This window comes from Gymnoscopelus braueri, assembly GCF_963280865.1.
Source record: "Gymnoscopelus braueri genome assembly, chromosome: 17".
In the NCBI taxonomy this organism is placed as follows: domain Eukaryota; kingdom Metazoa; phylum Chordata; class Actinopteri; order Myctophiformes; family Myctophidae; genus Gymnoscopelus; species Gymnoscopelus braueri.
In genome coordinates, this window is record NC_137617.1 from 21,388,194 (window position 1) to 21,410,438 (window position 22,245).

The 22,245-nt window shown below is 46.6% G+C and overlaps 1 protein-coding gene across 4 annotated transcripts in view; it reads right to left on the reverse strand.

Annotated features, from left to right (window-relative positions):
- tnrc6ba (trinucleotide repeat containing adaptor 6Ba) overlaps positions 1-22,245 on the reverse strand; it is a 23,423-nt gene continuing 1,178 nt past the window's right edge. Inside the window, exons 2-21 of one of the 4 annotated variants that reach the window (XM_080455911.1) lie at positions 21,051-21,137; positions 19,871-19,892; positions 18,810-19,253; positions 14,676-18,110; positions 14,135-14,308; positions 13,108-13,316; positions 12,263-12,328; positions 11,942-12,139; positions 11,272-11,397; positions 9,566-9,736; positions 9,108-9,224; positions 8,675-8,897; positions 8,361-8,516; positions 7,390-7,539; positions 6,964-7,107; positions 5,697-5,789; positions 4,006-4,251; positions 3,390-3,457; positions 2,908-3,047; positions 1-2,754 (exon numbers count right to left, since the gene is read on the reverse strand). In XM_080455911.1, the coding sequence (XP_080312037.1) occupies positions 2,205-2,754; positions 2,908-3,047; positions 3,390-3,457; positions 4,006-4,251; positions 5,697-5,789; positions 6,964-7,107; positions 7,390-7,539; positions 8,361-8,516; positions 8,675-8,897; positions 9,108-9,224; positions 9,566-9,736; positions 11,272-11,397; positions 11,942-12,139; positions 12,263-12,328; positions 13,108-13,316; positions 14,135-14,308; positions 14,676-18,110; positions 18,810-19,253; positions 19,871-19,892; positions 21,051-21,107 (6,789 nt within the window). In that variant the 5' untranslated portion in view covers positions 21,108-21,137 and the 3' untranslated portion in view covers positions 1-2,204. Of the gene's footprint in view, positions 2,755-2,907; positions 3,048-3,389; positions 3,458-4,005; positions 4,252-5,696; positions 5,790-6,963; positions 7,108-7,389; positions 7,540-8,360; positions 8,517-8,674; positions 8,898-9,107; positions 9,225-9,565; positions 9,737-11,271; positions 11,398-11,941; positions 12,140-12,262; positions 12,338-13,107; positions 13,317-14,134; positions 14,309-14,675; positions 18,111-18,809; positions 19,753-19,870; positions 19,893-21,050; positions 21,138-22,245 lie in introns of all 4 variants that reach the window. The other 3 variants (XM_080455910.1, XM_080455909.1, XM_080455912.1) reach the window with 3 other exon arrangements.

Consider the following 22,245-nt stretch of genomic DNA (forward strand, 5'->3'; position numbering starts at 1 on the left):
TGGACTTCAATTCAACCTTTATTAAGTTGTTCTCTTCTGCTTTAAATTAATTTCCTCTCCTTTTTGTAACATTTGAAATATTGAAATAAAACAAAAGATCCTGAACAGGAGTGATAATAAAGACCGACTTAATTTAAATGAATACATATCAACTGAAACAAATGAGCAAAATAATGTTGTCAAACAAAAGAAAACAAATACAACAGGTAACGTCTTAACGTGTCTGCAAAAAGAAAAAAATACATCGTTTCCAGCTCAGCTTGGTTTGGGTTGATTTGGCATCTCAGTACAAAATGCCTTCAGTTGTTTGCTTCTTAAAACAAAACAAAGGAAAAAACGAATCATTCACTTATTGCATTTGGACAAAAAATATATATATAAAACAGGAACAATATGCTGCTAAAAAAACCAACATATGAGACGTAATGCATTAGTGCCAATGTTGAACTTTTTTTTTCCATCTACACAAGTCCAGACACAAAAGTGGACACACACCCACACAAATGAGCACGCACTCTCGCACTCTCAGTCAATCACACTTAATGCAAGCTGACAGCCTAACATTTATTCACTTCCCTGATTGGGACAGATAAGTGTTCAAAAGCAAGCATACATGTATGCACACACGCAGGCAACACTTGTTACTCATGAATCTCTCATGGAAATGACAAAACAAACAAAAACACACAAAAAACATTCACCATTGTAGCAATAACAGACACTTCTAATATCATCATCACCGTCATCTTTGTCACATATTCATCTGTCATCTTACGGTCACACTCTTTTCACACTCCCACAGCCAGGAGGGCATCTTGAACAGCTTGTCAACAGGTGATCATAGTCTCATTATTTACTGCCTTGACAATATATAATAACAATAATAACCAACTTGATTTCTTGAGTAAGTACGAAAAATAATACAATAACGAGGTCAGTGTTTTAAGGGAAGAAGAAAAAAAAAAAGACATCTAGATTTTTCACAATATTCCGCACTTTTCGGTGTATGCCTTTTGTTTTGTTTTTTATGTAAAAAGAATACACAGCTGCTGTACTGTAAGTATAGGCGAGGATACAATTTTCGCATGTCAAATACAAGAGCCGCGTGTTAACTGTAAAATGGTTTAACTGTGTAAAATGGTGTGGCTGTGACATGTGTGTGTAGCGGGGCAGCCAGTGAAAGTGTAAACCAAACTAAGGCCACGGCTGCTGTTGACATCGACATCATCCTGCGAGGGGTTTTGTGTTGTAGCGTCACATGGTGGACTTCTGTCAAGGAAATTGGGCAGGATTCGTTGGTTGCGTCACCAAAACCCAGAGCCATATATAGTGCAAGTTTGGCTAATGTTGCTTGTTTTTTTTTGTTTCTTTTTTACCCTGGATGCCATTTTGGTGCCTTTATTTCTACCACAGCAGACATGTTGGTACCTAGGAAAAAAACAAATGCTCGCCCTTTGTACATGCTCCACCTCCCAACTGCTCTTTGCGCTTACAAAACTTGAGAACTCTGAAGTATGTCAGCCAGGTCTGTGAGGGGCTCAGTCTGCAAGTTTGACTAAGATAATAACAATTACATAAGTGATACAAAAAACTGAGGAAAAAAAAAACATCTGTGGGGAACTTAAAAGGGCAATAGCTAAACTTGTACGACGATCTTTGTGTCACGACCCTGGCTGGGTCTGTGTCCAGTGCATGCCTGAGTGAGAGGGGTGTGGGGGTGTCAGGATGGGAAATGTGGTGTGATTTTGGAGTAAAAAGATATAAGAGCAGTCCAGTTGAGTCCTAAGAGTCCGATGGATTTCACCTTTTTTTACAGGTTCAAGTTTTGCTGTTGATGTCTTCATTTAAAGGTAAAACAAGTTAAAGAGTGTGTGTGTGTGTGTGTGTGTGGGTGTAAATAAAGTGGAGCATATACTGAATATGTGTATACTGTGTGTGTGTGTGTGTGTGTGTGTGTGTGTGTGTCTGTCTGTGTGTGCGCGTGTAAGTTAGTGATACAGTAATGGACAGTGTGTATGATAGTGACCAGTGTAGTCAGTCACAACTTTGTCATCGGTTGTCGATAAATACAGACTGAAAATATGTATGTATTACAATATAGGTTTGACCTGTATTTGTGTGTGTGTGTGTGTGTATATGTGTGTGTGTGTGTGTGTATGTGTGTGTGAGAGAGACAGAGTCAGTAAGCCAGCCAGTGGGGCTTGTCAGATGGAGTCTGCCCCTCCCCCTAGCAGGTCCCCTGGCAGCAGCGCAGCAGGACTTCCCATCTGGTGGCGGTCGTCCATCACTGGGGACCCCCAGAGACTGCTACTGTGGTACCCCATGCCACCCATCCCTCCCCACAATCCCTGCCTACTGACCTCCACGCCTCCTCCGCCCATCCCACCTCCCATCCCGGCCCCGTTGTTGCTCCACTGGTTGAAGACCCCCAGGCCATGCCCTTGACCAGCGGACGGGTCCGAGGAGCTGCCCGTACCGTCGAGGCTCTGCCAGCCGGCACTGGAGGTCCCCACTGCTCCGTTTCCTGTGCCTCCTGTGGCAGTGGATACTCCTTCTCCTCCTACCACCCTCTCGCTCCCTCCGCTGCCATTGGCCCCCACCGAGGCGGTGCCAGGGGGTGCGGAGCCTGGCGAGCCGGCAGCCGTCCCTGCGTTCCCTCCTCCACCGGCTCCGCTCTGGGAATGTGCGATGTAGCGAGCCACTTCCTCCTCACTCACAAACTCAGCCAAGATGGTGGTGTTTCCCAGAACGCACCTGGTACAGAGAACACAGTCAGTCACTGGGTGAATCACCAGTCAAATGAATAAAGTAGATTAAAAAAATATTTAAAAAAATAAAAAAGATAGGAGGGGGAGAGAAACAGAATTGACAAGAGATTGATAGACATGTGAGATGATTGTGGCTTACATGTGCAGGGCACTCTGGGCCTTGGCTGCTTCCTGTTTGGTGCTGTAGCGAATCAGAGCACTGCCGTGGGTCAGGCCGAGGTGAAAGGTCAGCAGAGGGCCGTGTTGCATGCAGATGGTCCTCAGGGTGGAGCCATCAATCTGCGGGAGGCACGAGATGGACGGCAGTGGGGTTAGAGGGACAAAAAGGGCCAGAAATATACATGCCTGCTGAAATCAGAGGCAGGGAGGCAAATAACATCCCAGATATTATCTACTGATTATATTTTACAATTAGTCGTTTAGCTTCATTTCTCTTTAAAACAGCTGATTTTCATTAAATAGTAAATAAGTACTAGTGGGGGGCCTAGGGAATGGAGTTAAGAACCACTGCTTTGTGGAATCAAGTGGAGCACTGGTAGACTTGATATGCCGTTCCTGAAATGGTGACCCCAAACCTGGATGATGTAATCTTGTAGTGTGTGTGTGTGTGTGTGTGTGTACCTGTGGCGTGAGATTGCTGAGCACCAACCAGCAGCTTCCACGGGAGCTGCCATCACTCCATGAAGAGCCTGTGGAGAGACAGCAAACAGGGGGATTGTTTTTTTTGTTTTGTTTTTTTAAGATATTTTGGGGGGGTTTTCTGCCTTTATTTGAGAGGAAAGTAGGCTGACAGGAAACGGGGAGAGAGATGGAGGGGTGACACACAGCAAAGGTCGTCGGGATCGGGAGTCGAACCTGCGACACGCTGAAAGACTGGATTACCAGACATGTGGTATGCGCCTGGACCGCTAGGCCAGCAGGCTCCCCGGGGGGATTGTTTTCTGACTAAGGAAAGATGGAACTGATATCTCCTTTCCTCTCCTCTCTGCCTACAGCCTCTCAAAACCTGATGAAAGATGAATAACTTCCCTTTGGTGGCTGCTAAAGAGAACTGGACTGGAAGCTCTAAACATCACCCAACATTCCACCTCAGCAATCACCACACTTCCATCTCCTTGCGTACATTTAACATTCTACCTAAATATTTCATCACACAGTACAGATGCACAAGAAAGAAACAAAACAAACAGGCTCTCTTCAACGGTGAACAAGTTGAGAAAATATGCTGGTATATTACCGGTGGCTCCCGAGGAGCTGCCGCCCCCTCCTCCTCCTCCTCCTCCTCCTCCTCCTCCCCCCCAGCCCCGAGAAGACATTCGCGGGGCTCCACTGGACCAAGGGGAAGGTGACGGCTGTTTGTGACTGGCTAGTCCCGGAGGCGGGCGGGTCAGTTGGTTTTGGCTAATGCCGCGGCTGGCTTTCCAGGGCTTGTTGTGTCCGATGGGCTCGGGAGGCCAGCTGTTCTTGTACTCCGTGTACTTTGCTGATACACAAGATACAAAATTGGGTTCAGGAGCAGTATAAAGCAGTAATTAGAAAATGGAGGGATACCCGAACACAAAACAACAAGACGGGGGCTTATGACGGCGTGGCTTCTCTGTGGATCTCTGATGCCATGTTGTGACTACAGTCTTGCCCAAATTTGGAGGGACGACAGGACGGTGGATCTGAGCTTATGAATTCACAAAATGTGAAAAATATTCACTATTACTATTTTATTTCACAAATGTGAAAAATATTTCACTCAGGGATTGACTTCCTTGGCCTACTGGCAGGCAATGTGACACAGGTTGCCAATTGGTGTAGTGGTTTGCGAGATTACCCGTGGATGGATGGGTGGGTGGAGGGATGAACAGTGAACACTCAGACGGACGGGAAGACAAACATTCTTCTAGAGAGATCGGCACTTAGCACAACGGCGTAATAATCTCCCAATATTTAATTATTTTATCATTGACCTTCATTGACCACATTGACCTTCATCAGGCATCGAGGATGAAATGTTGTGGAAAAGTGAAATAATTATTGGCAGCTTACAACCCTCCTTTATGTGATGGTTGAAGCAAAACGTGTAAAGGCATAGAAGGGAGTGTGAATGGAAAATGAGAGATAGATAAAAGTAAATGGAAGGTGTTACACAAATGGTGTTCTTGTGTGCTCCTGGCAAGGATAAAACAGCAATTTATTTGGTTGGTGTTAATTTTTCAAGTGACAACTGTGCTTTTTGCTTCTTTGAAAAACCTACCCTTAATGTCAATTAACACGAGAAAGGGAGGGGGGGGAACTAATAAAAATAAGGTTGTGGCCACTCTCTCTTCCATAAATACAGTACATCTGCTTGTCTTCCCCCTTCCACTCTTCCTGTCTAGGCAAACATACATACACAGCATTCTTCTGATCTGACTATTTTATATGGAAATATTGCACAGATTACTTGAATTTGTATGTTACAATCACACAATCAATCATTCCCATCATATATTAATGAAAGGTACACAACCATGATAGCCCCACATATGTTTAGTACTGCAGCTCTTTCCCTGTGGCCCAAATCATACAATAGTTCCCTGCTGTCTAGCCTGCAATATGCCAGAAGTAGTTGTCAGAAGATATTCAAGGAGAATATCGCAGCATCCTCCAGTTCCCAGCCCCCCCTCATGCAGCATTACACCTGGCCTATTGCTGCAGAGGTGGGCGGCACATTCAGACTTATATGATTCAGAGAGTGACTTCTCCTACCTGCATGCCCCCACACAGACATTTTAAGCCTTAAGCATTAGAATGTGGGTTAGTTTGAGGTTAGGCATGTAACTGGTTAAGGGATTGGGAGAAGGAAAGTAGTTAGTGGAAATCAATGGAAGATCTGTGAGGCCAGTAATGCGCACGCGTGCCTGCCTGCCTGCCTGCCTGCCTGCCTGCCTGTCTTACCTGAGTTGTGTGCATTGCTGAGGGGGCTGTCTGAGGCACTGTAAGGCCAGGCACCAGGTGAAGGCAGCAAGGTGTTCAGGGGAGGGGTGGAATCTGCAACACACATACCAAAAGACAACACGGGTATTGGGTACAGGCACAATAATACTCCAGCCTTTATATAACCCTGGCTATGGAAATACTCTCTTCTATAGCAAATTTTTGCCCTGCTAAAAGAAATGCATGCATTAGGCACAAAAGAAGGAATCAATGCAAGGCCAGTAAGGACACATGTGGCCACTCAGAAGTACGCAAATCTCCGCCACGAGGCAGGCATTCCCTACCTCTCTGCATCTCATCACTGTCAGGTGATTAGGATGACATTGTTTTGGTTGTGCGTGAGTGTGAAAAGGCACGGAGCTATGGGGGAAGGATATAATGTATATGTATATATATATATTTATTTATTTTTCTACTAGGTCTATTACGACTATTTGCAGAACGGCGTATTGGTTCATATTCAGGTCCATAACTTTGCACTTGCATCAAGTTACAACAGTAGATTTTTTTGTTTTGTCAAGAAAGCAACACTTGCGCGATGGAGATAAATTAAGCTTAATGAGTTACAACAATCATTTGATTGAAATGTGCAAGGAAACATCTGTGATTTTTTTTTTTAAGATCCATCTTACTAATGATATCGCATACAAAAAAATAGAAGCCTCGGTATTGGCCATACACAGTGTTTTGCCTGGAGGCGGTCCACAGCAGGGTCACCGTGACTCTGCGACACCTGTCAATCTCAGACACCAGACTGAGGGCAAATAAAAATGTGCAAGATAAATATTCAGCACCGCTGCTACAACTTAATCCTAGGGGAAGCACTGCAACTTAATTATATTCTTTAGTCTACAATTATTGTACCTATTGCAGTGTGATCGCATCTTTACTGACACAGATGTTTGGTTTGGGTAATTGATTTATTTGAAAATTAAAACCATATGCTACAGACAATACATACAATAAATAGGCTACAGCCCTCAACTGAAAAATGGGAGGAAATGTGAGTAAGGGTAATGGCTTTGGTTGGATGCAATTCTAGACCAGCAGGGCTACATGTGGTTCCAGATACAGGGGACTTAACCGCTACGCTATTTCTGGGCACAGGTGTCTCAGTATATTCGGTTACCAATGCAGTGTGTTCCGTTCACAAGAAATGAGAGACAAGGCACTGCACTGCACCTGTGCACCAACACAGCGAGTGTGTGTTTGTCTCTGCAAGGCTTACCAGTGTTATCTCTTAGCAACTGGTGCTCAGTGTCATTGAGGCTGGGCGAGCCCGAGTTTCCCATCATGCTGCCCGGGGTCATGTAGGGGTCGGACTCTGGGTCAACACGATCGATTCCCTTCCAGGGCACGCCAGGCTGGAACTCTGCCGGCATAGAGAAACAGATGGTAAATAAAAGCTGTGCATACATATTCACAATTATATTCACTCATCATAGTTTGTATATTCATGACTGACACACACACACACACACACACAAATGACTCGTACTTTAATCCCATCTGCTGTAGTTTAGTGCCAACATAGTTAAAAGAACATGTTCTTTAGTTCTTAGTTGACTTTACCGCTTGTTTAGTTGGATAAGAGTCAAATCCAAATTGAACTTTCCCTTTCTTGTGAGTGAGTTATCCTGAACATCACGCTTACCAGGGGGCCAGCTGGGAGAAGCAACAGTGGGCTTGGAAGCCATCTTGTTGCCAGGGGTGCGGTGCCAGTTGTCTCCCAGGCCCTCTCCTCCCACCATGTCATACTGAGAGTAAGGAGAGCCCCCGGGCATCTTCATAGGGGTGATGGGACCTGAGAAAGATAAATGTGTTACTGTACATGACATAATATTCTAATTTCCAAAGTACTAACTCTAACTCTATTATATGAATTTCAAGTTTTAATGGGCATCTGTCTGTCAATATGCACATGTTGACTGGACACGCCCGATGTCAACGTAAATTGGCATATAATATGCCCATATATGGACTGGACATGCCAGACGTCAGCACAAATTGATAAATACGCCCATATATGGACTCGACATGGCCGCCACAGTAAATTCTGTGTTTGTAATCACCTGGCCAATGCTGCTAATGCAGCTAATGTCAGTGCAGGGAGGGAGGGAGAAAGCGGGAAGGAGAGAGGAACACCTCGATCAGCGCAAGAGAACGAGAGAAACAGAAGCTAAATTCCAATACTCCCATAATATTGCTACCTCCTCGCTTCCTCCATCAGTGAAATTGATAACCTGCCAGAATGCGACTATCTTGTGGACTTCACATAACATCAGTGTCTGGATTTAAGTCACTGCTGCTCACGTGACTTAAATACCGCTAGGTTTAACTCTGGTAATAAAAAAGTGATTTACGTTCGGACATTGACATTAAGTGAAATCCACAACATGGTTACATATTTCAGCAGGTCACCAGTTTCACCCCAACACCGCCATGCTGGAGGACAGAGGAGGCAGAAATTTGAGTATTGGAATTTGGCTGGAGAGAAAGAGAAGGAGAGTGAGAGCCTATTTCACCCTTGCAATAACCTGGCCAATGGGTACCAAAACCCCGAACACGCTGAACAAAAGTAGGAAACTAAGAAAAATAAGTTATAAAACAACTTCTTTCACTCACCATTTTTGTGGATACCATTGTCCGGTGTGGGAGGGTCAGGTGGCGAGTGTGCCTGCTCCATCATCCATTTGAAGCGAGACTGCTGGCCTCCCAGGTCCTTCAGGGCCCCGGGGCCCCCCAGGTCCAGACCTGACAGGCTAACTCCAGAATTATAACCTGTTCTCCCCAGAGAAGGGGCAGATGGAACGAGAGGGGGAAATTGTCAATGAAAAGAAAGAAGAGTATTTTCTAGTGCTTCTGTGAAGCTTATACTGGCATACTGAGAAATTAGGGAAATCTTGTATTTAGTCATGGACTCTGTTCTTAAGACTCACCAGAGTAGCCCAAGTGTGATTTCTGGTGCAGGTCGGCCACGGAGCTCCCTAGGCCGGGGTGGGGCAGGGAGTCGGCCCCGGGCAGTTTTTGTACCCCGACTCCTCCACCCAGGTGGGACGGGGAGAGTTTGGAGCCCCCTCCGATACCCCCCGCTCCTCCTCCAACACCTCCCAGCTGCTGCTGCTGCCTCTGCTGCTGGAGTACTGCCATGATCCTAGCCAGCTGAGGACATGAAAAGACCACAATGACAATCACAAACTCTGAAGTATGAGGTTCATTCACAGAATCGGTTTTGAGATAATACACACACGGTGTACAATTACAGATTTGTTTTATGCTTGATACTGCACCAATTCGAAGGGGAAGAGCTTGGTAATTGCATTCCCTAACTGCATGTGTGTGTGTGTGTGCGTGTGTAGTGCGCATGTGCACCTGCTGTGGGTCAGCCTGCTGGCGTACATTCGGGGTGAACTTCCTCTGGTTCTGCAGCAGCTGTTGCTGCTGTTGAGGCTGCTGCTGCTGCTGCTGCTGGAGAAGAAGCTGACAGGCCTAAAGAGAAAGAGAGAGGGAAGAAAAGAAGGAACGAAGGAGAGAAAGAAAGAAAAGGGAAGGAATAGGAGCATGACAGAGGACAATGATTTTTATGCACACCAGATACAAGCTTTTGAATAATAGTCCATAGCATTATGTGATGTAAACAAAAAAAACTGGGAAGAAAAACGTTAACGGTATAAGGATAGATTCTAACTCCTTGAGTTAGAAAAATATTTATCTCCAGAGGTGAAGTTTACTTTCACTCATTTTTCCAGGGTAGGCGTGGGAAAAGAAATAAATAAAGCAAACGGCTAACAGATAGCGAGTGCTGGTGAAATTCCCAGGCAGCGACTCACCAGCTGGAACTGGATGTGTGGTGGATAGATGCTGCTGAGCATAGCAATGTGCTGGGGGGACAGCTGCGGGGGGAACACACCTCCTCCGACCCCCGCCACCCCGCCTACTCCCCCGACACTCCCCACGCTCCCGCTGGGAGGGGGCATTTGCTTCAGCATGGACCCTGGCACCTGAACCCACAGAAACACACACAGAGACACAAATTAATAACAAAATAATCCTATTGCCATATTTCTCTTTGCGCATTTTTTTTCTCTCCCCAAACTCTGGGGAAGGGGTGATAGTAACAGTTGTAACTGGCTCAGTTTGCATACAACTCACGATTTCCTCAGGTCTGAAATTAGGTGCAGTGGGCGCAATCCTTTGTCTAGATTCTAGACAAAAATAATGTCCCTAGAATATTATTTTTGATCTGCAATATAGTGTAGGCCTACAACAAATGCCAGCACACGCCCGTCACTATCGGAACACAGAATACCTCTGCTGTAACCGCAGGGAACACGACAGCATGAATCTGTCTCGCAAAGCACTTTATTGATTCCCTTTGATTTCCTCTCCATAGTGGAGGGTGCTTATTTCAATCAACTGTGTTAGCTGACATTAACAACTGGCTGTCCGGCTGTTGTAGTGGGGTGAGTGAGTGAAATGGATCCCATCCCTGAAGACAACATGTGTTTCACAGAATTGTCTTACTTTAGGAGCAATTGGGGTAATGGGATAAACAAAGAGTATAACAAGTCATTCCATTTATTTTATTTGATCTTCTTTATTTTGAACATGAAGGTAAAAACTGAATAAAAAAAGAAAGAAAACAATGTATATTTATATAGGCTATGCGGCACAACTGTTATGCAAAGTTCAGTTAATCAGTTAAGCCAACGGGTCGGGTTAGCTATCAGGGAAGCCGATGATACAATCTCCCAAACACAAAGATAATTTGTGTCTTTCTCAGACGCCGTAGGCTGACAGATTCTCCGAAATAGTTGGTCCTTCTAAATTGCATGGGACACACCTCAGGGTCTTAGGGGACACACGCCAAGTTTGAGACTGAGCGGTCGGACAGAGTGACACATACACACAGATTCTGTGAATTATAGTATATAGATCATACATGGGCAACTGGCGGCCCAGGGGCCACATGCGGCCCCCACCGTCACTTAATGCGGTAGGTTAATATCGGAATACTGATATATTATTGATTTCATCTGTTACAATTCCAAACATGCAAACATGACTCGCTTTAATTACTTCAGTCTATATTAGTAGCTTAATGACTAGTATTACAATTCTATTGTCTTTTTTATGTCCAATGTATTTGTGTATTAGAACAACTAAATGCATTTGAAATTAAATAAAAATGTTACTTTTCAGGATTCCAATTGAAAAATAGCAAATTTTAATCTGGATTCCACTGCTACTTTTGTGTGACAGAATGGCGAAAAAAGTAAAAAAGTTCAAATAGGGAGATAAGAGGTGTCTGCCCGACAGTATATGCAATGTGGCCCTCTGGACTGAGTGTGGAAATATAGTGGCCTTCTCCATCATCAAAGTTGCCCACCCCTGGTATAGATTATGTTAAAAGGGAAGATCAGCAACGGTCACAAAAACACTGCACAGAGGCAATTCTGACCATAGCCGTAATGGGATGAACGTGAACCCAGTAGGAAAATCTGAAAAAAAGAACGCGGTAGCTTTGGTACCTCACCTGTGGTGACAGGAACTGATGAGGCACTTGCGCTCGTATCCCTGGGGAAGGGTTTATGGGGGGAACAGTTGGCTGGTGTCTTGACTGGGCCATCCCGCTGCTGCTTCCAAACATGTTGTGACCGCCCTAAAACCAGAGGTAGGAGGGAAGACACTTAAATTTTTGAAGTAACGAAGGAGCAACAGAATACAAAGAGATATGCAAAGCATACGTACACAACTACAACATACAGACATGTAAGACATTACGAGACAAAGAATGAGATCTCCAATAACTTTTCTAGTGGGGTTAGCGGTGGAGTGACAAACGAGCAACATCTTACTTGTCTAAAGGGGATAGTGTGGTTGAAGAGGGGGTGGGACTTGTAGAGTGTGGGTGGAGAGTACAGAGAGCAAGGACCCTCCTCCCCAAAGCACCCATCCTGATTGGTGAAAGACAAGGTCTGTCCACGCCAACAGGCAATGGCATTTGCCCAATGTAAAGGGGGGGAAGGGAGGGGAGGAGAGGATGTGGAGAGGACACATGGGGTTGACCAAGAAGGAAAACAAAGGCAAAAGTAGGAGAAATGAAAAGGACAGGGAGATAGAAGACAACAGAGTTAAGTAGACAAGAGAGAGAGAGTAACACAACAGACAGGAAGGAGTCCCCATATATGGTAGCCGGCCAGTACCTTGTCATAGTAAGATGCAGCGTCTCCAGGCCCTGCCTCTTTGGAACCAGGCGATCGATAGGGCAAGCTTCCTCCTCTCCCCACTTTCCTCATGTCTCCGTTGTAGTCATTCATGCCCATCCCTCTCTTATCTCCATCCATCTTCTTATCCTGGAGACCCGGCGCCATGTCCATGTTCCTGCTGCTGGAATCGTCCCCCTGTCCAACGCAAAAGGCTAAAATGAGAATCACCTCAACTAATAATAGAAAATTAGGATGACATTGCCAAACGTATAGTATACATTTGACTTTTAAGTCAACCTAGGTGACAACAAGTCTTACCAGTAGCCCCATGTTGGAAAACTGTCTGTTGATGGGATTCATCCAGGAGTCTCCTCCACCAGGCTTCTGAAGACCCTGACAGAAAATGAGAGGTACGAGAGGTTTGTTGCAAGGAAAGATATTTTTAAGAAATCTCACCTGTGTGAATATGCCACAGTAATACTCTGGATATACACCTTTTCAATGTATTATTATTAATATATATTTAAAGCTGCCCTTCAAAACACCCAAGGATACAAACAAAATAATAAAATAACAGAATAGGTAAGGAAGAGCAAGAATAGGAAAAAACGACTGGTGTGATAGGGCAATATAGTCGAACTTCAACGATAGTTAGCATACATCCCAATGCCGATCCTGATGTGTGGGAAATAACTTATGCTAAGCTAACTCCAGGGTGATAAAATAATATTTAAAATGCCTACATTGTGATAGATAGCCAAGACCTAAAAAGAAGGGTCTGAATTACTGGCTAAAGTGAAGATTTAAATTGGATTTTTTTATTTGGGGATGTACATGCTTTGTACGATTTATTTTGGGCTTAATGTTCACATCTGAATATAGCCGTAACATCGTGATGTGCCAACTTAAAATATGGGAAGTAGTTACAAGTGAAATCCTACTTTTAAAACTGTAAACCCATGTTACTGCCATAATTTCACTACTGATGCTAAGCATGTAGATTATTCAATCAAATTATAGCCATAAATGATTTTACCCAGTAATCAGGGCATTAGTGACCATGTAAAAAGGTTCCTTGATCAAACAAGAGACCAGAAGAAAATTTGGAGAGACATGCAACCCAACCCAAGCTAAATAAATGTCATCTTCCAGATGGGACCCACCTTGTTGCTGGGCTTCTTCCCAACATCGCCCTGTCCCCATCCCCCATTGCTGCCCTGACCCCAAGACGAGCTGCTTCCCTGGGACCCAGCGCTGTTCCACATCCCACCTCCTCCTTCCTCCTCCTCCCAGCTCGAGTGACGGGAGGCAGCCATGGAGGCAGCCATGGAGGCCTCATTCTCACCCCAGCCATCTTGCATAGACTTTGTACCTACAGGAGCAAAACACTGGTTAATACACCCATCATGCTGAGGACAAACAGTAGGCAGAATAATAAGTTCTGATTCATGAGTTTTAGTTTAGTTTTAGTACAGTAAATCCTCTAACCCTAGTATTCTTTATGCCATATTCCATCCATAACTACACTATAAGAAATAATTTAAACAGTGGGCATTTTCAACTACTAGATGTTCGGGCGTTCGGGCCACTGCGTGGCCTCCACACTTGTTCCGACCCGACCAATATGTCTGAGTCATAGTGTCGGCTTTGTCAGAGTACCAGTCTGTGTCCCTTTCGTGCCCATATATGAAGATGTCGTTTTCTGTCTTGTCTACCGGTGTCCCTTTTGTGCGCATATATGGAGACCTCTGTATCTGTCAGTCCGTGTTCCTTTTATGCCCATATATGGAGATCACCGATGTCATCAGTATATGCCCATGCCCCCTTTTGTGCCCATATATGGAGCTGACTGATTTGTTTGCGCATGAGATCTGTTTCGGTCAGTTCTGTCGATGTGTCAGCTGTTTTCTTTTATAATGAATTCATTGGTTTAACAACTTAAACCCTATACTTAGTTGACCACAGTCCCCAGGGCTCTATACTAGGACCCACACGAAAATAGCTCACAACGAAATGCAAAGCATTGTGACCTTGTAGATCGGTTATTTTCCCAGAATGTTCGGCCCAAAATAAGGACGGTAGACATCAGCAACACTATATAGCTATCTCAGCCAACCCATGTATGTATGCATATATGGTTACAGCGATAAAACAAAAGTGGATCCAACAAATGAAACTACAAATTCTTACCAGATTTTATGGGATTGGGAGACGGGTTCCCCCAACCTGAGGGCTTCCCTGCAGCTTCATCAGAGTCTCCCCAGCCGGTAGGTGTCTCGGTGGACTTTCCCCAGGCTCCTGTGCCATTGTCCACCATAGTGTTGGTGGGACTGGTGGGAGAGGTCGCGCCCCAGCCAGATGGACCTGCAGGTAAACATGGAGAATGTAGACTGGGTTACGTTTCCACAAGGAACCATGCGTTTGCTGCTGCCTTCTTTTTTGTATTACTTTCACTGCTATGTTCCAGAATCATATTTCAGCTTGTAGCAAATGACCACTGTAGTTAAAATGGCCATAGAAAATAAAGAACGGATAGCATGTTGCCATGTACAGAGTAAACGAGCAAAGGAATAATTTCTTCTAGGTGAAAGTTTCCTTTAAGAACACAAAAAGTGTATTCTAGATTTAACTACATTATTAACATACCCATGACTACTCGCCTGTAGCTGCTCTAAAATGTCAAGTTTTAAGATAAAATGAATTGTACACACAAGGTCTTCTTTTCTCTTACCCATAGCTGATGCTTTCCCAGTGTTGATGTCCCTGTTTCCCACAAGTACTGAGGACTGTCTACTGGGCTGTTGCTGAACTGGAGGCCCCTGCTGCTGTTGTTGCTGCTGCTGTTGTGGCTGCTGCTGCTGCTGTTGTTGTTGGTGGTGCTGCTGCTGTTGGTGGTGCTGCTGCTGTTGGTGGTGCTGCTGCTGCTGCACCTGCTGCTGCTGCTGCTGTTGGTGCTGCTGTTGGTGCTGCTGCTGCTGTTGGTGCTGCTGCTGCTGCTGTTGGTGCTGCTGCTGCTGCTGCTGTTGGTGCTGCTGCTGCTGTTGTTGCTGCTGCTGCGGTGGTGGTGGTGGTGCCTGTCCTTGCTGGCTGTGTGCTGGCGTCTGTTGGCCGGCGGGTGCGCTGTTCTTATCCCACAGGTTCACCTGCTTGGTGTTGTAATTAGTCGGGTCTCCCCACGCTGACGTTCCATCATCAATCTCGTTCTTTCTGCTTATGGACTGTGGTGAGGGTTCTTCCCAACCGCTCGCCTCTGATCCGCTACAACCATCACCACCACCTCCTCCACCTCCTCCACCACCTCCTCCGGGGACGGGCCCCGAAGTCCAGCCTGAGCTTTGGTTCTGATTCTGGGCTTGGGAGACAGGTTGCTGCCGTCCCCAGCTCCCTTGCATAGCCCCTTGGTCCGGCATTTGCTGCTGATTGCGGGGCTGTGATTGTTGCTGTTGCAGTGGTGCCTGCGGGCCTTTGATTGAGCCCGGCTGGCTGTTTGGCATCTGTTGCATTTTGTTTCCCCCTGCTCCTCCGCCAGCATTCCCTCCGGTCCAACTCTGATGTGGTTTGGACCCCTCCGTGTCCCCAACTCCCCCCACCCCGCCTCCTCCTCCTGCACTCCCTCCTGCCCCTGTGCCTCCGGCTCCCCAGGTTCGTCGAGGGCCTGTTTCGTCCCAGCTCCCCCACGTACCCGCGTCCGAATTCCCACCCGAGTTTCCTCCCCCTTTCCTCTCATCCCCCCATCCTCCACCACCTCCACTATTTGATTTGGGCTCTCGCTCACCCCAGTCCCCGCCTCCCCCACCCCCTCTGCCCTGACCCCCAGACCCCCAGCCTCTTCCACCTCCTGCACTGTCTCTTCCCATCTCCTTCCACCCCGAACTCCCTTTCTCCTCCTGACTCGCTCCCCAGCCTCCGCCTCCAGCCCCAACACTTCCACGTGCGGGGTTACCCTGTTGTCCAACATCTCCCCAACCTCCTCCATTTCCTCCTCCATTTCCTCCTCCATTTCCTCCTCCATTTCCTGCTCTATTGCTTCGCCACTCCTCGTTCCCCCATCCTTTTGAACCTTGGCTTTCCCCGGCCACAACCCCTCCCCCACCATTTCCACCCCAACCTGTAGCCTTCCCCTGCTGGGTATGTCCCTGTCCCCCTCCTGCTCCCATACCAGCTCCAGTGGTCATCGACCCAGATTGTGAGACGCCAGGATTTCTCATGTTGGAGCCTGAAGGCGGCGGACCCCTCCCAGACAGAGAAGCTCCACTACTGCTACTGTTGCTGCTCTCCCACCCATCTCTGGAACCCCCAGCTGATGGGGAGGGGACCAGGGAAGGATTGATGGCCCCTGGGCCCATCGGATCTGTGCTCGGGTTGCTGGGAGCACTGGAATACTGAGACGAACCGTGAGAAGACGGCGGGTGTTTGGACGAAGCTGATGACGACGAACTGCCCCTGCCTCCTCCTCTGGCTGTTTCAAGGTCCCAGGATGTGTTCTGTCGTATCTGTGTCTGGCCCCAGCCGGTGTTGGACAGAACTCGGGGGTCCAGGTCAGGCCGCGCAAGCAGGTCCTGTAAGGCAGCTTCAGCATTAGGCGGCGGCGGGAGGTTGGGACGTTGGAAACGGTTGTAGCCGTAGCCGTTTCCTGCCCTGGAACTGGCTCCACCGCTGGATGATGATCCTGCTCCTTTTCCTGCCGCCACTCCTCCCCCCTGACCTCCAGCAGCCCCCCCACCCCACTGACCCCCAGACCCCCCTGTGTCTCCTTCAGCCTTCTGATTGTCCCAAGCTCTGGTTGCAGTGGCAGCCGTGTCAGGGGCGGAGGTAGAGGTGGCGGCGGGGGGGGGGTTGCCACTGCCAGTGGTGCTGCCTCCGCTACTGCTGCTGTTACTGCTGCCTGCACCAACCGGTCCCTCCCCTACTGGATTACTTCCCCCCACAACACTGGGACTCCCACCCCAGTCTCCACCTGACGCCCTTTCACCTCCTGCTCCCGATGACCCCCACCCTCCCTGAGAAATCCCGGAGGTTTGACTAGCGACCCCCGTGCTTCCAGCACCACCCCAGGCATTACTCCCACTCCCACTCCCAGGACCTGGATATCCCCAGCCAGAGGTGCCGTTGTCCCCTTCAGCAGTTCCAAATCCTCCTACCCCACCACCTCCTGCCTCCCATCCATCAGTCCTTGAGGCACCCGTTTTGGAATTGGCAGCAGGGTAGGAAGGCTGGCCTCTCCACGAGGTGGTGAGGCTGAGCTCTCCCCCACCACCGACTCCTTCTCCTCCTCCACAGTCCATTCCTGCACCTCCGACCCCACCTTCCCCTCCCCCTGGCATTTTTGGTCCGACTTCTCCACCCTCCCACGCCCCCCCGACTTCTCCCATCTCTCTGTCTCTGGATTGCATTTGGTGAAGTTGGTGCTGATGGGCGTTTGATTGATTCACAGATAAGGATGGGTGACCCCCCAGCACCCCGACCACTGCTGCCACCCCCGCTCCCGGCTCAAGGCCCAGGGAGGAGGAGGAGGAGGCAGGGTTGTTGGCAGACAAAGATCCCCCGGGGCCGCCCTGGTGGTGGTGGGAAGATGGACCTCCTTCCCCTGTGGTGGCAGAGCCGTCCTGCTGCACCAGGGCAGGCCAGGCCGAAGGGTTGGCATTTGGGTTGAAGTTGGCACCTGGAATCCCACTGCTGCCATCGACGGGGCCACTGGCTTCGTGGCACCCTGGCACAGTGGGGGCTTTGGAAAGTGAGGAAGGCTGCTGCTGCAGCAGCGGCGGCTCCGCTGCGGCCGCCGCACTCCCCCCTCCGAGATGATGACCCTGGGAGGCGGCCGCCGCACCCCACGCCACCCCACCGGACGACTGCATACATTCATTGGGCAAAGAGAACGAGGAAGTTGCTGAGGATTGGTTGGCAGAGGCACTGACGCTTCTGTTCACAGGCATTCCGTTGTTGCTGCCGCTCGTCATGGCCACTGGGGCTCCCCCTACGTCACCACCGGCGATGCTAGGCCACTCTTCCAGGTCATTGCCGTCGACGATCACCTTCTCCCTGCCCTGAGAGGAGGCCTGGCTGCCTGAGCACACCCCCCACATGGAATTTGCATAATTAGAAGTAGTAGAAGAAGCAGCGACTGATGATGAGGTGAGGGCCAGTGAGGACACGGCTGCACTGGAATCTGAATAACAAAAAAAGTGACTTGTTTTGTGACAAATCAATAGAATACACAACAAATATTGAAAAATCATAACATTTTATTATTTTAACACATCCACCGCCAAGAACGTAGTCCTACGGTCCGTTAAATCCAACTGTTAAGCGCCGAAACCGTAGTCCTACGGTCCGGGTGTTTTTTCCTTTTTTTCGATTTTTTTTTTTTTTTTCAATTTTCTAGGGGGACCATTTTCAGTGTAACACCACCCGAAGTCGACCGGAAGTGCGATCCCGTTTTTTGTTTCCCGTCGGCCTCCATTCTAAGTCGTACACAAAAAGCCCTGTAAACCTATGTAGTTTTTCATCCTCGCATTTCCCATGTTAACATAAACGGTCAGAACTCAAACATGGCGGCTCCGTTTGACACGTGGTTTTCACTGGGAGATACAGTGGGATGTCGCGGACGTAAACAGACCGTGTACGGCTCAATCTTAAGGATTTTAACAAGATCTATGGCGACATGAAAAAAACAAAAAAACAACAAAAACACCTTGGCACTGGTGAGTACATTATGAGATTAACCTCTGGCGGTGGATGTGTTAATATTGATTGATCAATCATGAAAATAATCATTAGCTGCAGCCCTAATTCATATCAATGTAATCTTTCATTCTGGACAACTCAACCCATCTTGAATGTGACATTTCATGACCCAGACACTAACCTGAGGATGCAGCCATGTTTGTATTTGAGCCATCCGCACCTCCTCCCCCTCCCAGCAGCATGGAGGACAGTGGCGGCTGGCCCCTCTTCAGTAGCACTTTGTGGTCCTGCTGGCAGCGGAATCGCGGTGGCACTTCTCTGGGCATGTAGCGCTGCTGCGGAGGCACCTGGCCACCGCCAGGCACCTGTCCACCACCGCTGTTACTGCCGTTACTGGAGGCACCGGTGAGACCGCCCCCAGGAGAGGAGGAGGAGGAAGAGCCGGCAGTGGTGGAGGGCTGTCCGTTGGCCACTGTCGGGCGTTTAGCATTGTTGCCGCCCTGTGTTGGAGGCGAGAGGGCGGCGGTGGCCGGGGAGGGGGAGGCGGACGGGGTGGGTCCAGGGCTGGGGGAGGCAGAGCTGCTCTGGGTGACTGGAGACTGGGCTGATGCCGGCTTGGTCAGGTCTGGCATTGCAGAGGGAAGAGCGGAGGGTTGAATACACACACAGCTCTTTGTGTTTGTTTCTATAGCGTACCCTGATGCAGTAGGGACTTAGTGCAACATCAATGGAATTTTGGGTAACAAAGTCCCCAACAGCCAAGTCAGCTTCACTAATCAGATGTAGGTCTAATGTTTTCATGAAAGCCAATCCGCTGCTGGTTGGTTAAAGATGGGGGGTACCTCTAAATGTTTCCAACGATCATGGTGCATGCATTTCTGCACCAGAGAAACATCCCCACTCTGATGCCATGGTTAAAATGAAATCATTCTGTAATAGTGAATTTCCAGGAAATGTAATAATTTTTGTCCAATTTGGTTTGGGAATGACATTGAAAAGGGATATGAGGAAACAAAAATGACCACATCAGTGGAAGTTAAACAGGGGAATCTAACATCTATCTTTATGTAGCAGGACTGGTGAATGCACAGACTCCAACTTATAACCTCAGCAAACAACCTTTCCTAATCCAAAGGGAAAAAAGAGCAGATTTAGAGTAGGTATACGAGAGAACCTTTATGAACATACCAACCAGTCAAACAGTGAAGTCAGACACAAAGACATCACTCTGCGGCTGCTTACCTTTGTTTTTTTGCTCTGCAACCTGAAACAGATAAAGAGCATATTAGTTACCAATTAATCATTAAAAAAGACACAGCAAAGTTGGGACACTGTAAATGTGGTCAATTTCATTCATTCAATACTTCCACTTTTTTTCTTTTTTTTAAAGTTAGCTAAGCCAAACAGGCCAGACAGGAGAGAACTTGAGAAAAAAAAAAGAGTTCAAGATGTGGTTAGAGGGGGGGGGGGAACTCCAGCCAATGTGTGCCAACAACAAATCATCTATTCAAGATCCCACAGTTGTCCAGACTTGTTGCGTTTTTATAATGACACTGTTGGAACTAAGAGTTAGGATACTTTCATAACTAATGGAGGTAAGATTTTCTGGTGTTCATAATGTTTTATTTCTGCATGTAAAGGGCAACTTTTTGTCATTTTATTAAGGAAAACGTTAAAATCGGACACTTCCCAATGTGTTGTGTCGAGAGCTCACTCCTCTCTCCGATTCGCCAACCGAATCAGTGTCTTGATGACACAAACGCATTGTATTTTTTTTTTTTTGTACATTTATTTTTTATTTTAATTTTTTTTCATGCTCCTTTTTTTGGTACATAGTTGTATTTTTTCAGTATTATCTGTATTTTCATGTTGATTTTTGAACTGTTTGGTTGCTACTATATATGTCTATGAAATTAATTCAAGGACCCCAACGGAAACAAGTCCGCAAGGACTTTTTTGGCCGGACCTTTTAGACAAAAGCATTATAAATGTAACTGTGTTGTTTTACATTCTTTTGCCTAATAAAAATTTCAATCAATTTCAATCAATCAATGTGTTGTCAGATTTTCACATCCTCCTCACAATAGAATGATAGGATTGCCCATTAATATTAAACTACCTTATTTATTATTATCTTAAAAAGGTCACCTATTTAAGTTATCTGTAACTGTATGTACTGTATTCTATGGTGGTAACTAAACAGCATCATCTATTTTTCTCAAGTGAGAGGTTTTCTTAAGGTAGTATTTTCCTGAATTGAAATACACAGTGGCGAGCAAAGAGAATGATAGTTGAGCACCATTCGATAGTATGCCAAGTGCCAACTGAGGGATTGCCACAGTAATGGCATGAATTTTGATCTCGGTCTGCTGTTGACAGAATGAAACCAACAACTCTGACAATACAAAAATAGAGATCTCACCTTCTGAGAGGTTTCCCTTTTCCTTTTGTCGTCTTTTTTCCTTTTCTTGTCTTCCATGAACTACTGCTCCTGTCCCGATTCTCCTTTCTGGAGGTGGGGTGGGATCACACATAATTTGGCTGTAAGTCTACTGTCTGTGTGTATATTCTGCATGTTATTTTGCATTATATAATGTTGGTAGTCTTGCTAATTCTTTGCATGAAAAGCTTATATCTGGCAATATTGTTCTTTTCAGTTCAGCTTTGTCTCACATGTACAATTTGCCCCACAGCAGTAATAAAACAGCAACCGATTGTGTTTCTGTTTCTAAGACTGAGGCGATAAGGTATAGCCCGATTTTTTTCTTCTTCATACGCAGAAACTCACACAGCAAAGTCAGTGTTAACAAAATAAAATGGCATGGATCAGATCAACATGACTTAGTCTTTACATTGCCATAAGCCTCAACTCAAGTGCAGGAGCTACAGTGTAGGCTTCTGCATGCTTTACGGAATTAATCAGCCACCTGTGCCTTGAGCTATGAATATTGCTGTGCACGTGGGAAATACACAATACACATATACATATACATATACACACACACACACAATATCCTCATTTTAAGTTTTCAGAAAATTGTAAGCTGATGATCCTTTCTTATAAACCTTTACAAGAGTATGTGCGGCACAAGGCAGCTACATCTTGTCATGAGACTTAAGGGATAAAGCCTGTTTAGCAAACAGTGTACTGTACACAGTTCAGTTACATTGACCATCACAATATATGAAAGCCATACGTTTAATTTGTGTTGGCTCTTACATATTATGACAGTTGGAACAAGGTACCACAAGGCGTTCTGTCTTGCCCATGTATAATTCCTCTGAGCAGCGAGCAAATACTGCATTGTCACTGGGACACACAAAATATATGAATGTACTGTAATCCACTACCAAGAATGCTGGATGTGACATACTGATCAATTGACCTGTCGAGAACCAAGATTTTGACATGCTACTGTGGTGTAACACAACATAATCATCCAGACCTGATGAGGCCCGTGTCATCCATAATTTTGATTCATGATCAGTATCATCTCGCCAAGCTGACATATTTGCAAGAAAACAACCCAGGCATCTTGACTGCATTACTGTCTGACAACGGTCCTGGATTTTCAAGCACAGAGCTTAGGTGTGACACACAAGCCATTTGAGAGCTG